This window comes from Ruditapes philippinarum, unplaced genomic scaffold (assembly GCF_026571515.1).
Source record: "Ruditapes philippinarum isolate M1 unplaced genomic scaffold, ASM2657151v2 ctg181_1_1_1_1, whole genome shotgun sequence".
Taxonomy (NCBI): Eukaryota; Metazoa; Mollusca; class Bivalvia; order Venerida; family Veneridae; genus Ruditapes; species Ruditapes philippinarum.
Window position 1 is genome coordinate 108,847 of NW_026857252.1, and position 15,218 is coordinate 124,064.

At 30.7% G+C, this 15,218-nt stretch overlaps 1 protein-coding gene across 1 annotated transcript; it reads left to right on the forward strand.

The window, feature by feature from the left end:
• The first annotated feature begins 1,553 nt into the window (after positions 1-1,553).
• On the forward strand, positions 1,554-9,871 carry LOC132749196 (venom nerve growth factor 3-like). The gene is made up of 4 exons (XM_060738914.1): positions 1,554-1,575; positions 7,711-7,922; positions 8,587-8,819; positions 9,615-9,871. Exons 1-4 carry the CDS (start codon positions 1,554-1,556, stop codon positions 9,754-9,756), a joined length of 609 nt encoding a protein of 202 aa, XP_060594897.1. The 3' UTR covers positions 9,757-9,871.
• The last annotated feature ends 5,347 nt before the right edge of the window (positions 9,872-15,218 follow it).

Consider the following 15,218-nt stretch of genomic DNA (forward strand, 5'->3'; position numbering starts at 1 on the left):
AGAATACATATTATTCCTCCAAATTGAAATTCTCATGTCTCAATCTTAACATTCCCTAATATTTGCTGACAAATTTTCGAAGTAAGCTCTCTTTTTTAACAATGCACAATGCACAATAAGCTATTTCGGTAAAGTCGTTCTAACGGTATTTATCACCAATAATAAAGTGTGTGCGGTAAAGACATAGAAACATTATTAGAATGTTTTTAAAATCATAAACTTGCGTTTTTTTTTGCATTCAAAGTTTCTAACAGACACTGTTTAAGACTTTATTATCCTATAAGCTATTTTTATTGACACTCGACACTCTTACAATTGAATGATTGAATGTCTTGTATTAGTCTGAGACAGACTCTAAGGCTCATTGAAAAAAAAACTTTGTTTCATTATTTTCTCTTTTTGATTAAATGGATAAAATAAGAATCCCTTAAGAAAGTAAAAAAAAACACAACAAAATTGTAAAATATTGCAGGCTTGGTTTGATTGAGTCTGTTTTTGAACGGCACTGTTAAGTGCAAACTACTGCCGACGCCCCCTATCACCGGCTTTAGCAGAATTCAACATTTAAACATGAAAATGGTAAAATTTTATATTAAGAAACATCCACAGATGTGTTCATACGACGATCATTATGAAACATTCAATGTGACACTTTCGTGCCATTCTAGGAAAAGCTGTGTATGGCCCCTAAGTAAAAATAAGCCATCATTGATTATTAACTATTTTCAAAAATATAACATGCATTCATTTTCATATTTTTAAATGATGCTTTTGAATTCTAATGTTGAAACAAGTAAGATTTTTTTTATATCGCTTTGCAATATTGCAATGGGAGAAGATGTATATATAACAATTCAATTTGACGTTTTTGTCATTTTATTATTTGACATTTTGCTTTTATTATATGATAATAAAACTAGGGGTTGATTTTTTTATATATAAATAATAAGATATTATTAAGAATTATCATTTCATAGAGGTAAAAGCATAAAAAAATGAATCAAGTTACTGCCAACAAATGTCTCGTTTATTCCTTCTTTCATTCATCCATCAGAGACACACCAATCCTTACCCTTCATAATTTCCAAGGAAACCGCACAGAAAAATAAAGCAATTTAAACGCCGCCTTTAATTGAAGTTATTTATAGAACATAATTCAAAACGAGGCCATACGTGGGGGAAGCCTCATCGTACAAATCAAAGCACAGCTGGATTGTCGTAATCAAATGAATTTTATTTGATTGACAGTGTATTATTATATATGTTTTTGGTACTATAACGCGTAATTGTGAAGAGTCAATTGTATTGGAAAAAAACATGAGATAGTCGTCATGATAGTGGTGACCTTTTAAGAAAATAATGGACATAAAAGGAACAGAAGTAGATGGAAGTCTTTCATTTCATTTTGAATCGCCTTGCCTGACTGCTCAACTATGCATGTATTTGGACTGTCGATAGTTGTTTTAATTTTTTGTAGTTTAAATGTTTATGTGAAAGCAATACTTAAATTTTCAAAAAACGACAATATAGGGAAAAGAGACAGAAAATTTAGAATGGAAGACTTGTTAAAAGAAAGTAAGTACTAAATGTAAAAATAAGATGTAAATCCATTGCATTTGCAGGAATATGATGTCTATAAGTTTGTGTTTATTATTTTATAATTATAATTTTATTGGAAGTAAATTACATTAATTTGTAAAATTAAAGTAAGGTATTAAGACTGTTTATACATGTACATGTTAATTGTGTATCAATGTTGTGTTTTAGAAAAATTATATGTATTTTTTTTATCGTTTACTTACTCTTTTAGCATTAAAATATGCAAGTGTATGTGGAGAGTGGGGGTAGTTTGTTTCAAGTTTGTTTTTTAGTTTCTGTTTTTGTTTTTGTTATTTTTTGTAAAAAAAACCAACAAACTTTAATGCAGTACAACGAAAAGAAAAACCTCTCTGTTCAAATTTGAAGGAAAAATAAAACATTAGTGATCGTTACATAGTTCAAATACTACTTATGTAATATAACATATTATTCATAATATTATATTATTCATAATACCCCACAATGAAAGGAAAAAAAATAGTTTCAGAGCTATGTGATATTATTTGTTTAAGATGATTTAAATGATAAAAGATGATTGAATATTTTTCTTGAAGACTTGAAGGCCAAATCCAGACCATAAATTCTTGTATAATTCTATCTTAAAGGTATATGTTTTACTCATTAACATTTATCTTATGTTGTTAATGACAAAGCATTCACGTGCACATAAATTGTTAAAACAGTTCTCAATTATTACCATAATTTAAAATAATCAAATTTAATGTTACAATAATTAATTCCATCAGAAAAAATGAAACAAATCTAGCTTTTGTTGATTCTGATACAATTTAAAATACAGACATGTTTGGAAATAAAATAATAGTTTCCTACAAAACAATATATTTAATACTTTTATTAAGTTTTAACAATATCAACTGAAATAGATGGCTTTAAATAGCTCGAATTAGCATTTCTAACGAAGGAATAAAAACTATATTCGTGATATTGTGCACTAAGTATATGTATTTCAAATTTGAAAAGGAAACACACTTTTCAATTTAAAACAAAGAAATTTTTTTTTAAAAAAAGGTTAAAAGTTATTGAACAGAAATTGTATTACGCTATTTAATTCTTCTTATGTTAATATTTTTTATCAAATTATGTTCTGTTGAATATTTAAATGTTTACTAAATCATATTATTATACATTTTAAAAATATTGATGAAATGCGTATTATCATTTTCCATATTTTCACCGTAAAAGATTATTTTTTTCTGCAGTGAATCATAGATAAACTTGAATATCCTCTATTTATTGTAATTCACTGTATATATCAAGTGACATACAATTTGTAAAAGAAATATATATATATTCAAATATTTTGTTTTTTCTCTTTAAAATGCACATTTTTAGTTATTATTGTTATTACTCAAATTGTGAAAATATGTTCGAATCGTAGCCTAGAACAGTTAGTTGTCCAGCTGTCGTTTATTAGGGCTTATCAAAAAAAGGAAAACATCATAATATTAGAAACATTATATAGCGGCAAACGTAATGGTATTCATATATACCATGTAAAAATGTTTATATAGAATACGACCACGTAATTGAAAGTAAAGACTGATTAACTCTTCAGGCTTTTTAACTTTACTTCGTGAAATGGTAATATAAAATAGTAACAAAAATGTCAGTTCAAAAACATGTTTCAATTAATATTGCATTGCCATTTGATGTCGATTCAAAATGATAAATGCAGGCAAAATGTGCGGAGTATATTTTATTATTTTGAATTGTATAAAGGGATACTTTGATGTATTGTTCATTACGTTAAGTGGCTATTAAAATGTTTCTCTGGAAATTTGAATATATATGATCTTTAAAGAGGGTTTCTTTACCATGAATATTTTTTGTACAGTATTCCCTTGTCTATGATTCTATATTGTATAAAAAATATAATACTGCTGAAAAAGTCATAAAAGACATCTATAAATATAAAATATTATAAATATAAGCCGTCTGAACTTTTTTCATGCACGATTGAAATGTATCAATTTAACAAGAAAACAACTGGATATGTTAGTATATTCTTTGCATTTACATTCATATAATGATATTATGTGAGGTTATTAATATACTGAATTCTAGTGGACGAGTACACTGCGGTCAGAGCTATATTAGACAAGACACAAGTCTGATGTAGGAATCTACAAGAACCAATATTTTAACAGAACTTTATTGTTTCAAGTACAGAGTTAATAAAGATTTTTGACTTTAAAAATTAAAAATGCGGTTCGATTAAGTAGGATATGTATTTCGCTTGACCCTAAAATGAAAACAAGGCTATATGGAGTACGAAATGCATTTGTTGTTTGCTATTTGTGACTCTGAAAATGAAAAACGAGCTTTTGGGTATGATATGCATTTGTTGTGTGCTATTTGTGAGTCTGGAAATGAAAACGAGCTTTTGGGTACGATATGCATTTGTTGTGTGCTATTTGTGAGTCTGGAAATGAAAAAGGAGCTTTTGGGTACGGTATACATTTGGTGTGTGCTATTTGTGAGTCTGGAAATGAAAACGAGTCTTTGGGTACGATATGCATCTGAACTATTTAGGCATTGAAAATAAAAATATCATAAATCATACAAAAAAGGAATTAATTGTTTGTACATTCAATATTAGCTGTTATGCAATTATGCTGAACTGTAAAAAATATCAAATCCAAACGGTAATATTTTTCGCTTTATATTTACACGTTTCCAAATTGATGGATAAATTCTGTTATGTTCTATAAATATCATATGAACGCAACATTTCTAACTTTTTCTAGTCTACATAACACTTATAACTTACAGTATTAATTCTTTTATTTACTTATAATTAAAATAAGGACATCAAATACCTGCGAAATGTTCATCTATAGATGTGAAAAAGCTGCACGTTTTGAAGATAATTACATTGCCTTTACGCAGAACGTATCAATTTACATTATACCAGTGTCTCACATACGAATTAATTCCAGGTGTAATTTGATTTATTTAGTGATGTTTTTCAGAAGAAGATGTGTTATTATTATTATATCTATTATCAATTTTTATTTCTCATAAGCTTTTTATTTTCAGTGTAATTTTAGAATTTGTTGCTCATTTGCCAATTACGTGAACAATCTGTTTCTACTGTAGCTTTTGGCATTTAGTAGAATAATAGTGATTTAGTATGTGTATGGAAATCAAAATAATTACTACCTGTTTACAGTTTTACAATAAGAGCTACTTTACTCTAAAATGCTCTCAAGCCATATATAAATGTTTTAAAACTCATGTTTGCCCTTTTTAAAGTAGAAACAAATTAATCGTTTCTCAGATATAATGAGGCTTAAATAGACAGCAAGGCAAATATTGTCTCATGCACTTTTCTCTCATTCCCCCCTTCTTCGTCATGCAAAGATATGAGCCGCGCCATGACAAAACCAACATTATGGGTTTGCGACCAGCAGGGATCCAGACCAGCCTGCGCATCCGCGCAGTCTGATCAGGATCCATGCTGTTCGCTTACCAACCCTTCTACAAGGTGAGAAACTGATAGCGAACAGCATGGATCCTGATCAGACTGCGCGGATGCGTTGGCTGTTCTGGATCCATGCTGGTCGCAAACGCACTATGTTGGTTTTGTCGTGACGCGGCTCAATTATGACGATATAAAACTCTAAAAAAACGAACAAATGAATTCTACCAGTAACATCTTTTTAATTTATTGTTTTTCGTATAAACATTATTCATTTTAATTTTAACCAATCATTTTTGATATTCGAAGTCCGACTTATTTTTAATTTAAAGTTACATAATGTTCATTTTTTGTTGTGAAATTGACTTGAGCTGACTATATATTTCAAAATATTGACTGTTTTAATGTTGAATGACCAATAGCTGCTTTTTGAAAAAAAAAAATAAATAATTTTGCTTGAAATACAAAAAGTTCTGCCTACTCTTTTCGATGGATACTAACAGAGATTTCCTTTGGTCACATGATTTATCTATTGGTCATGCAAAGTAAACTATAAATTTGAAAGGAATTATGGCAAAATGTTAACTTATTTTCACTTTCACTCACTATATTCCCTTAGATGGGCAAAAAAAACACTTTAAAGATGCGTTAGTGTTTTGTGAAATAAGTCGGTATTTGAATTGATTGAGTTCAGTTCATTGTTAACTTTAGTTTCTTCGCTTTTCTTTCGCTTCTAAATAATATACAATCATGTGAAATGTATTGCGGGTTTATTAAATAGATTTCTAACCGTTTTCATAGTTATATAAAGAAATTTGAATTTTGATATAAGACTATTTTCCTCAACTACTTCAGAGAACGTAAAATTTAAATCATTTAATTAGAAACTTTAAAATTATATTAAAAAGGTAGGTCACTTGCTTCTCAACGCTACTGGTTCAAAATACCATGGACTTAAGATGAAGCTATCCAGCTAGCTTATGGAAAGTCGTTAATTCTACTTAGGTGCCCGCTCGTCTTATAAAAGAGCACGGACGGACACCCCTGATGACTTTTTCTTTCAGTAAAGCCGGAAAGTCGCCATATTACCTTGACAGTGTGTGTGGAGATTAAAATATTGAATGGTAGGAAAAAAGATATTCAATTTGAAGCAATGAAATTTCAGACGTTAATGTAAGGTTGCAAAGCTTCAAATCATCTCACTTTATTAACTACTCAATAAATCCAAGGCAAAGACAAGTTCATGTCATATAATACATATAATACGCCTTTAGGCATTCAACATACTCATTAACTAGAGGTGAAGAAAGTTTAGAGTGGATAATTTTACTGGCAAAGTGCTATGATAAAATGTCAAATGTTCAGTTGATTTAATAATTACATTAGATATAAACCTTCCCTCGTTCTTTGGTCATTTCTTTAAACTATTCCGCTAATCTGCTTTGTCTTGAAGCGAAACGGTCACGATATAGGCATGAATGATAATAATTTGTTGCAATCTTACGGCACACACCTATTTATATATATGTACATCTATATAAAGTCCATGCAATTACTATAATCATGTTGTTTACTTAAAGGATAGGGTTAAACAGTGCATATGTGTGGAGATACTAATAGTACTTTTATGCTTTATCTTTTATCCGTTTGAGCTGTTAATTTAGATGAAATTTCCTTACCTATTTTGTCTAGAACTGAATGATACGAAATATTTGAATTCTAAAAAGATAAAGCTGAATTTATCTTACTTGCTATATGTCTGAAGGTATCATTTTAAACCTTTAACATATTTATCCCCTGATAGCTCTATAAATTTATGATACATTTCTATTAAAAACAGCTACAATTTTTACGCATTTTTAAAGATGCATGCCTCCAGATGAGCCAAGATATTTCAAGGAAACATGTACTATGATTTTAAAGAAAGTAAAAATATGCAAGTAATAAAATGCATCTTATGTGCAATGAATGACTGATTTTGCAGTATTTATTTCCATATTTTCCTCTGCGTGACTAACGCAGTTAAGGTTTTTTTCTTCATATTTTGACTCATTTCTGTTCATGTGTAAATTACTTTCTTTTGTTTAATTCACGACATTTTACCTTTAATATACATTTTGTTACTTGACACTGACAATTCTGTACTTTCTACTCTTATACAAACAAACTGTCCCTGATTGATGCTATGGTCATTATTTTCTAGAGCACTTGCTGTACACTATATAAGACATATCGTTATTCCCTAGTGGGCAAAAAATAGAGGTTTTTATATCTAATAAAATGACAGTTAATGTGTAATAAGGTGATTCCTGAAATAATATTACAGAAACACCTTGATATGATATATCTCAAATAATAATAAAAGTACTGTATTTACAACTTTATATATAATTATGACCGCTCGAGCAAACGCATCTTGCTTTCAAGAAACATTGTACAAATAAAAGGACATAAAACTCATTGTTGTTGTTATCATTATAACTGTTTACTGTTGTTGTTGTTATTATTATTATTATTATTATCATCATCATCATCATCATCATCATCATCATCATCATCATCATCATCATTATGACTGTTTACTGTTATTATTATTATAATTATTATAATTATTATTATTATAATTATTATAATTATTATTATTATTATTATTATTATTATTATTTCAGCTATATTAAGAAATACTGAACAATCACTCAATACTTACACAGATAGACAAAAGAACACAGCAAATGCAATAGATCCTAGCATTGATTTAAGAGGGTTATATTCTACCCTAAAGGAGCATCCGGCATTGATGGACAGGCGTCTCAAAATAGGAGGGAGAGTACCACCGCCGATCCCCGAGAGTGATTTAGCCAGAGGTGTACAATCGAGAAGTGTAAGTATAAGATTTCCAAAATACTTTCAATTAAATAGTGTAAAAAGCTATATCTGATAAAATATGTAACGTGCTTTCATAACCTAGCGGTCGCTTCTTAAAACATTTGTCACATGCATATATACACCAACACATTGCTAATTGATGACAGCGTGATCTCGTAAAGTTCTGGAATTAAAATACATTGCTGGTATATGATTATATATTTTAGATACATTATATGCAGAAACAAACTTTCCTGAAACTCAACCCCATTAGCTTATTTTAAACATAAAGTTGAAAAGGCATGAAAATGTTAAACTAAACACTTTTAGATAGTCAGAGCAATTTTCCGTATTATGAATATAGCAATTTCAAAACCTGCTTTTGTAAAGTCGTCTTCGACTTAAAATTTTACCTGATACATAAAACATTTTACTAGTAATCTAGGGATTGCTGACCGTGTTGGTGGGTCAAGCTGTTGTTTCTTTTAGCAAGAAACTTTACATTCATTGCGTAGTACTGGTTGGTTCCGGGAACGGTTTCGAGAGTGTTTCAATAGCTTCTAATTGAATCGAATTAAAATAAATTCAATCAACTTAACTAAAACATTTTATACATATGCTATATAGGCCTTTGTCTCTCTTCCTCAAATTTTTTTTATTATATAATCATTTTATTACAGAAAAGATCGATATTTGACATCGGCGTTGCCCAACCGATTTGTCCATTCACAACAGAATGGGTACAAATACGAAATGCAAGAGACCTAAACAATACTGAAGTGGTCGTGTTTCAACCTAGTGATGACAACCCAAATAGTTTTCAATGGTTTTACACCGTTACCTGTGATTATGAGAGTCTTTTATCTGAAAACGACGACTGTCCTCTCTGTTGCAGAGCTGTAAATCATAGACGGTTTGTTATTCTTGTCTAATTAGTCATTAACCTTTACCCCGCTTGACTTGTCCATCTCTTTTTCCTGTACAAGACCAGTTGTCATTTTTGGGAGATTTTTATGTTAAGTACTGATTGACTAGCGAATAGTGCAAACCACGGTCATACGGAACATGTGCGTTCCTTCTCGAGAGGAAGCTATCGATCTAGTTTGCAAAGTATCGGTGGTTTTACTCACATGCCGGATCATACCTGATTTAATCCACGGAGGGGAACCTGAGGTGTTGATTTACCATTAAAGCTGTAAAGTCGCCATATTACCTTTGAAAGTGCCTGTGTGATTTAAAAACAAACCAAAAATAAACATAGACAAAGTGTTTTAAATAAATCTTAGGATGCTGATATATGTAAAAGTAATATTTTTAAACTAGACACTACAGTGTATATATGTATATGACTAATGCACTTCGTTGTTCAGACAATGCAAAGATGATCGTGGTAATTGTTTTGTCCTCGTCAAGGATAGCCAGTATCCAGACTCCCATATGAAAGTGTATTCTTTTCATATAGTTCAGACTCTGACTCTTTGTGTCATAGAAGTATATATCTACGTATTTGTGGTTATTGGCTGTCTGCAGAGATTTTTATAGTCTTTGCTAGTCTTTGCTTTATGTTCCTTTTATAACTTTATTCTGTATGCAACGTCACCATTTCTATTCTAAGGTTTTGCATGGTGTATTGCAAATACATTTGGTTAACATGATAAAAATGCCAGACGTATTCATGGTATTTATTAGATTATTTCTTTCGTTTCAGATATTCTTCCCAATGTATACCACGAAAGACCTCCGTCATGGCATATATAAGTAAGCAATTGGACTCTAATGGCGAGTTTGACTGGGGATACATACAGGTGGATTCAAGCTGTAACTGTGCTGTTACACGAAGACCGTTTTAATAACAATAGATTCCAAACCAATAACATGGCCCATCGCATTAAGCATCGAAAATATATTTGTGATCCAGAAATTAAGATCGAATAATAATGCCCTTATCCACTGTAACGTCTTACTTTAACGAATCCTTCTTTCTTTCAATATCAATAAAGCAAATCGTGTCTAAGAAAATGAACATTTTATATAAAAAAATTAGCTTTTAAATTAGTTTGTTAGTTTGCGGATTATACATGTACAATAAAAATTTGAATATTTGCTCAGTTTTAAAAAGTGCTTTCTTCTTTGTAAGCTGAAAGGTTATAAAAAAATGTTGTGAATTAAACAAATCGGAAAGAAAGGGTGTCCTTGTTACTGATTTAGTTTTTGGCGTAACTCTTATGCTCATAGAAACTTTAAAGCACCCTGTTAAAAAAATTAAGTAGTGCTCTTCCTTTTAGGTATAATTCATGATGTCTTGTTTCTTTTTTTATTTTTCTTTTGCTAACTCGTGTGATTAAAGTGATTAAGTACTTTAGTATTTAGTTTGTATGAAAGTCTAAATACTTTTTGATTTCACATTTTTGCTATATTTACGATTATTACTGCAATTTCAGGATCCATGCTGTTCGCTATCAGTTTCTCTACTTGTTATAGGGTCTGTAAGCGAACAGCATGGATCCTGATCAGACTGCGCGGATGCGCAGGCTGGTCTGGATCCATGCTGGTCGCAAACGCACTGTGTTGGTTTTGTCGTGACGCGGCTCTAATGATTTCTGATGCGCAATGTGCCTTTAGAAAAAAAGCAAATGAAACGTAATAGTACTGTCCTCAGACGGACTGCAATTATCACTTGCAATTTCTTTATAGTGAGTATTTGAGTGAATTCTGACATCTTTAAAAGACAAATCTGTAATCTTAACGAAGTGGATGCAGATACCTTCCTATACATATTCTTAAACATTCCATTTATTTCAAAATAAAATGTTAAAGCTATTTGAGAATTTTCTTTTTGTTGTTGTTGTTGTTGTTGTTGTTGATGTTGCATATAACATGCATATAATAGCACTACATTCCCTTTAAGGGCTGACACACGATAATATGTTTATTGTGACAATGTGGTGACATCGCAAAAATGTAAAGCAACAGTCGACAATGCGCTATGGCATTTTGGTAATGTGGCAGTACCAAATACGGTATCTCGTAAGTGCCATTGCGATATACACATAGCTCGCAACAACGAAAACACGAAACAACGATGGTGAAAAGTCTAAATTATAGTGAAATCACTACGGTGAAAAATCGATAATTCGATGATGAAAGGTCGAAAGTAGCAAGGTGAAAATCGAAATAACGCAACCAAGATTATGGAAAATCCATATAATTGCGTGTTCTTACCATCGTGTTTTTGACCTTTCACCATCTAAGTTGCGTTATTTCGATTTTTCATTTTAATTTCAATCATCGTATAGCTAACTTTTTACCATTGTGGTTTCGTTATTTTTAAATTTCATCATTGAACTTTTTATTGTGGTGGTTACGACTATCACCATCGTTTTTTCGAATTTTCATCATCATTGTTTTCACCATCGTAGTTTCGCCTTCATGTCTGGCATGCGCACAGAGATAATAACAATGGATGACGATATAAGAAAATATTTGTACCAACTGAAGGATTGAGTTACAAAGAAACAATAATTTTAATGGCTTTGTATTATGTTGTGAGCATATGGTGAAAATACAAAAGTTTGTTACTTCTAAAAACCGAAACCGATGATAAAAAGGCAGGTTGACGATGGTTAAAAGTCGAAATTACGATGATGAAGAATCAAAAGTACGATGGTGAAAAGCCGAAATAACAAAACAACACAACGTCGAAAGTACGATGGTGGAAACACGTAATTATATCGAGTTTTCACCAAGGTGGTTTCGTTATTTCGACTTTTCATCATCGGTCTTCTGACTTTTCGCCATCATACCTATATTCATATTTTATCACAACTTATTGATAAAGATACTAAATATATTTTAATTCCAACATAACATTTCTATCTATGGTGCAATTTAGGATAAAGACTATGCTAAATTAACCTTATACATCGTAATACATTGTTTCTTAAAACACTTGTAGCCCTCGCGGTACTCTACTGCGCATCGGTCGAATGTTTAACTGTCGCTCACTTTCTTTCCTCGCGGATCCTTTGGACCCGTTAGGGCTTTCCGATTTTTAACATTCATCTGAGTATCTCAAGACCTTTATGTACCGTATTTTATGCATCCTCTATCATAAATTAAATTGGGTCTTTTTCTGAAGATGCATGTCACGTTATTTCCCGCTAAATACACTCATAAAGAAAATTAATGACATTTCTGGCTAATAAACATATAAATATATATGTCTAAAAATAAAAAGGTCTTAAATTTTCCCATGAATGTATATCTGGCGCTTTTAATTTTAATTTTCACACAAGTATTATCATCTTTCATTTTTGTTAGAAGAATTAATAGACGACAGCATGATTCACATTTTAATATTGTTAAATCGATAAACACTTTTGTTGAGAAACTATTCAGGCCAATAAGATTTGTGTGTACTGCGCTCCTAACTCGAATCAAATAGATACTATACACCATTTACTCACACAAATCATCTACTCCCTAATATATGCTTATTCCTCAGTAATAATACACAGTTATTTGATAGATTAAACAAGGTTTCGCATTAGAAAATCACCTGAAGTAAAATAAGTATCGCAGTTATTTACAACAATCTATTTGACATGTCTATATCGTTTTAGTGTCATTCTTTGTTATCAAAACCACGTAAATTTGGAGTGACAAATCAGCAAGTTCCATTTCAAGTTATGTGATTCATTAATTCTTACTACGAGTTCTGATGTTGGGCCGAAGGTCACATGCACACTATTTTCATTACGTTTTTTTTTTAAATCAGTCCAAATATACGAACCTTCCATTAGGCTGCAAGTGTGTCAACAATGAAATAGCAAATGCTGTCATAAATTGGCGTGATTGAAGTAACAGTTTTAAAACAACGAAGGAAATTTTGTAAGAAATTACATAATACTTTCAGTTACATGCTAGAACCTTTTATTTAAGCTGCCCATTTGAAACTTTGTCTATACAGTCATGATGAAAATCAACGGTTGTCAGCAAAGACGTGCGCAGATCATTCTGAATGAGAAATCAAAAAGTTGTCAGTATTGACTCGCGCAGATCAGTGATGACCAGTTAAATAAACGGTTGCCATCCTCAACATGCACATATCAATCATGATTATAATATTCAAACTTTGGTCAACATTGACATGTAAAGATAAGGTTATTAGTTCGCTTTTCATAACAATAATTTCTATAACAAATTAAGTAGTCAACAGATTTTGTGCAGTTAGGATTCCAAACAGAGTTCAAACCAGGCGATTCAACGGTCAATCAAGAAGTGTCCATATACGCTACTGCAACTTTGAAAATGATCTAGAAATACGAGTTACTCTATAACATTAGCAAAAGTTTCAAAAAGGTTTGATAATGCTTAATTTCTCAACTGAATCATCCTGAAATATTCGTTTTCATACCTGTTTTCTCATTTATTTATCAGACGTCAAAACGTGTTGATCTTTTTTGCAAATTTTAATTCTTATGATTATTTTGTTTTTCTTGTTCTCCTCAAGGGTCCATTCTTTGTCACTTTACTTTATCGTATTTATTAATGAAATTTTTGAAGATCTGCAGTCGTATATCACTCAATACACTGATGATATTGGTCTTTATCTTGTTGTAGAAACTCTGCAAATACCTGCTATTGCTTTACAATTAAATGAGCCGCGTCATGACAAAACCAACATAATTGGTTTGCGACCAGCATGGATCCAGACCAGCCTGCGCATCCGCGCAGTCTGATCAGGATCCATGCTGTTTGATATCAGTTTCACTACTTGCTATAGGGTTTGTAAGCGAACAGCATGGGTCCTGATCAGACTGCGCGGATGCGCAGGCTTTTCTGGATCCATGCTTGTCGCAAACCCATTAAGTTGGTTTTGTCATGACGCGGTTCACGGACTGATATGTTTATAAAGAACATGTCAATCAGAGGGGCAGTGTTGTATGCAGAGTTTAGGCTTCAGTTACATTAGAATTTTTAAAAGGTTATAAATTATTTTTTATATTATTTTTAAGAAAACATATAGAAAAAGGGGTCTGCGTGTATATATATATATATATATATATATATATATATATATATAATATATATATATATATATATATATATATATATATATATATATATATATATATAAATGACCAGGAGTCATTATTTTACTGTGTCAGAGTTCTTTGTTACGTCGGTATATGAAAAGCACACGGAGGAACAACAAATCTAATGCATGTGCTGGTTTTAATAACAGTTTTATTTATTTATCAATTTATTTATTCATTCATTTATCTATTTATATTTATTTATTTATTTATTTCCTTTAAAAATGATTAAATTGGTCAATTTGCATAATAACAGGAATTTTGTTTAAATAAATTAAATATATAAAATGCATAAGTGTTTGTATTATGTATATGTGTGTTTTAATCTAAATAAATGTCTATCTAAGATTCCTTTAGCAAAAGGTACAGTTAAAATAATGTCGTAAAATAGCATTAGAATTCAAACATTTCCTGAACAATACAAAGTTTATATTCCTGTTTTATTCATGATACAATTCAAAAGTTAAGTTATTGACTGACCTAGGTATTATACGGGTGCCGTAAGCTATTCAACATTGTAACAAAAAAGAAAGTAACAATTCTTTTATAGGTTATAAAACATTTTTAATTCACTTATAACGCACTTTTGATCAATAATGCAATAGCAAGTGTTCGTATTTCAATAAAGTATGTTCGTCATCCGATAGGTTGATATTAATTAACAGTTTTGTATGCAAACTTCGGCCAGCCTTTTTGTACAAATCAATAACAGTTGCCGAACAACTTAAAGATATTCTTGAAATAGAAGACGTACATGATGTGCACAAAAGTGAATTTCGAGGACTTTTCACGTGGCAAACAACTTTGAAAGAAACCAGTAATAATTTGCAATTGTTAAAAAGAAATCATTGTTCAAACATACATGGTCTCTTCGTGTGTTTATTTGTTTTATACAATTCTGTCCGAAGTTAATTTATCATGTCTACAGATAACATGAAAATATTATATTTTTTTCTCTCCCGAAATAAACATTTGATATGTTGTTCCATTGTTTCTATATCATTCTAATAATATTATGTTCATTAAGAACTCAACTGTGGTATTTTGACATGACATGACTTGAAATAGTTTACCATATGATGGAGTTCTGAACCAAACTTGTGATTATTCGCTCTCTACTTTTTTTCAGAATATTTTATTGTGCAAAATGACATAAGAATGAGAAGCGTTTAAACATTTTTAACACAAACCTGTTTAAGAATCACAGATTTCTT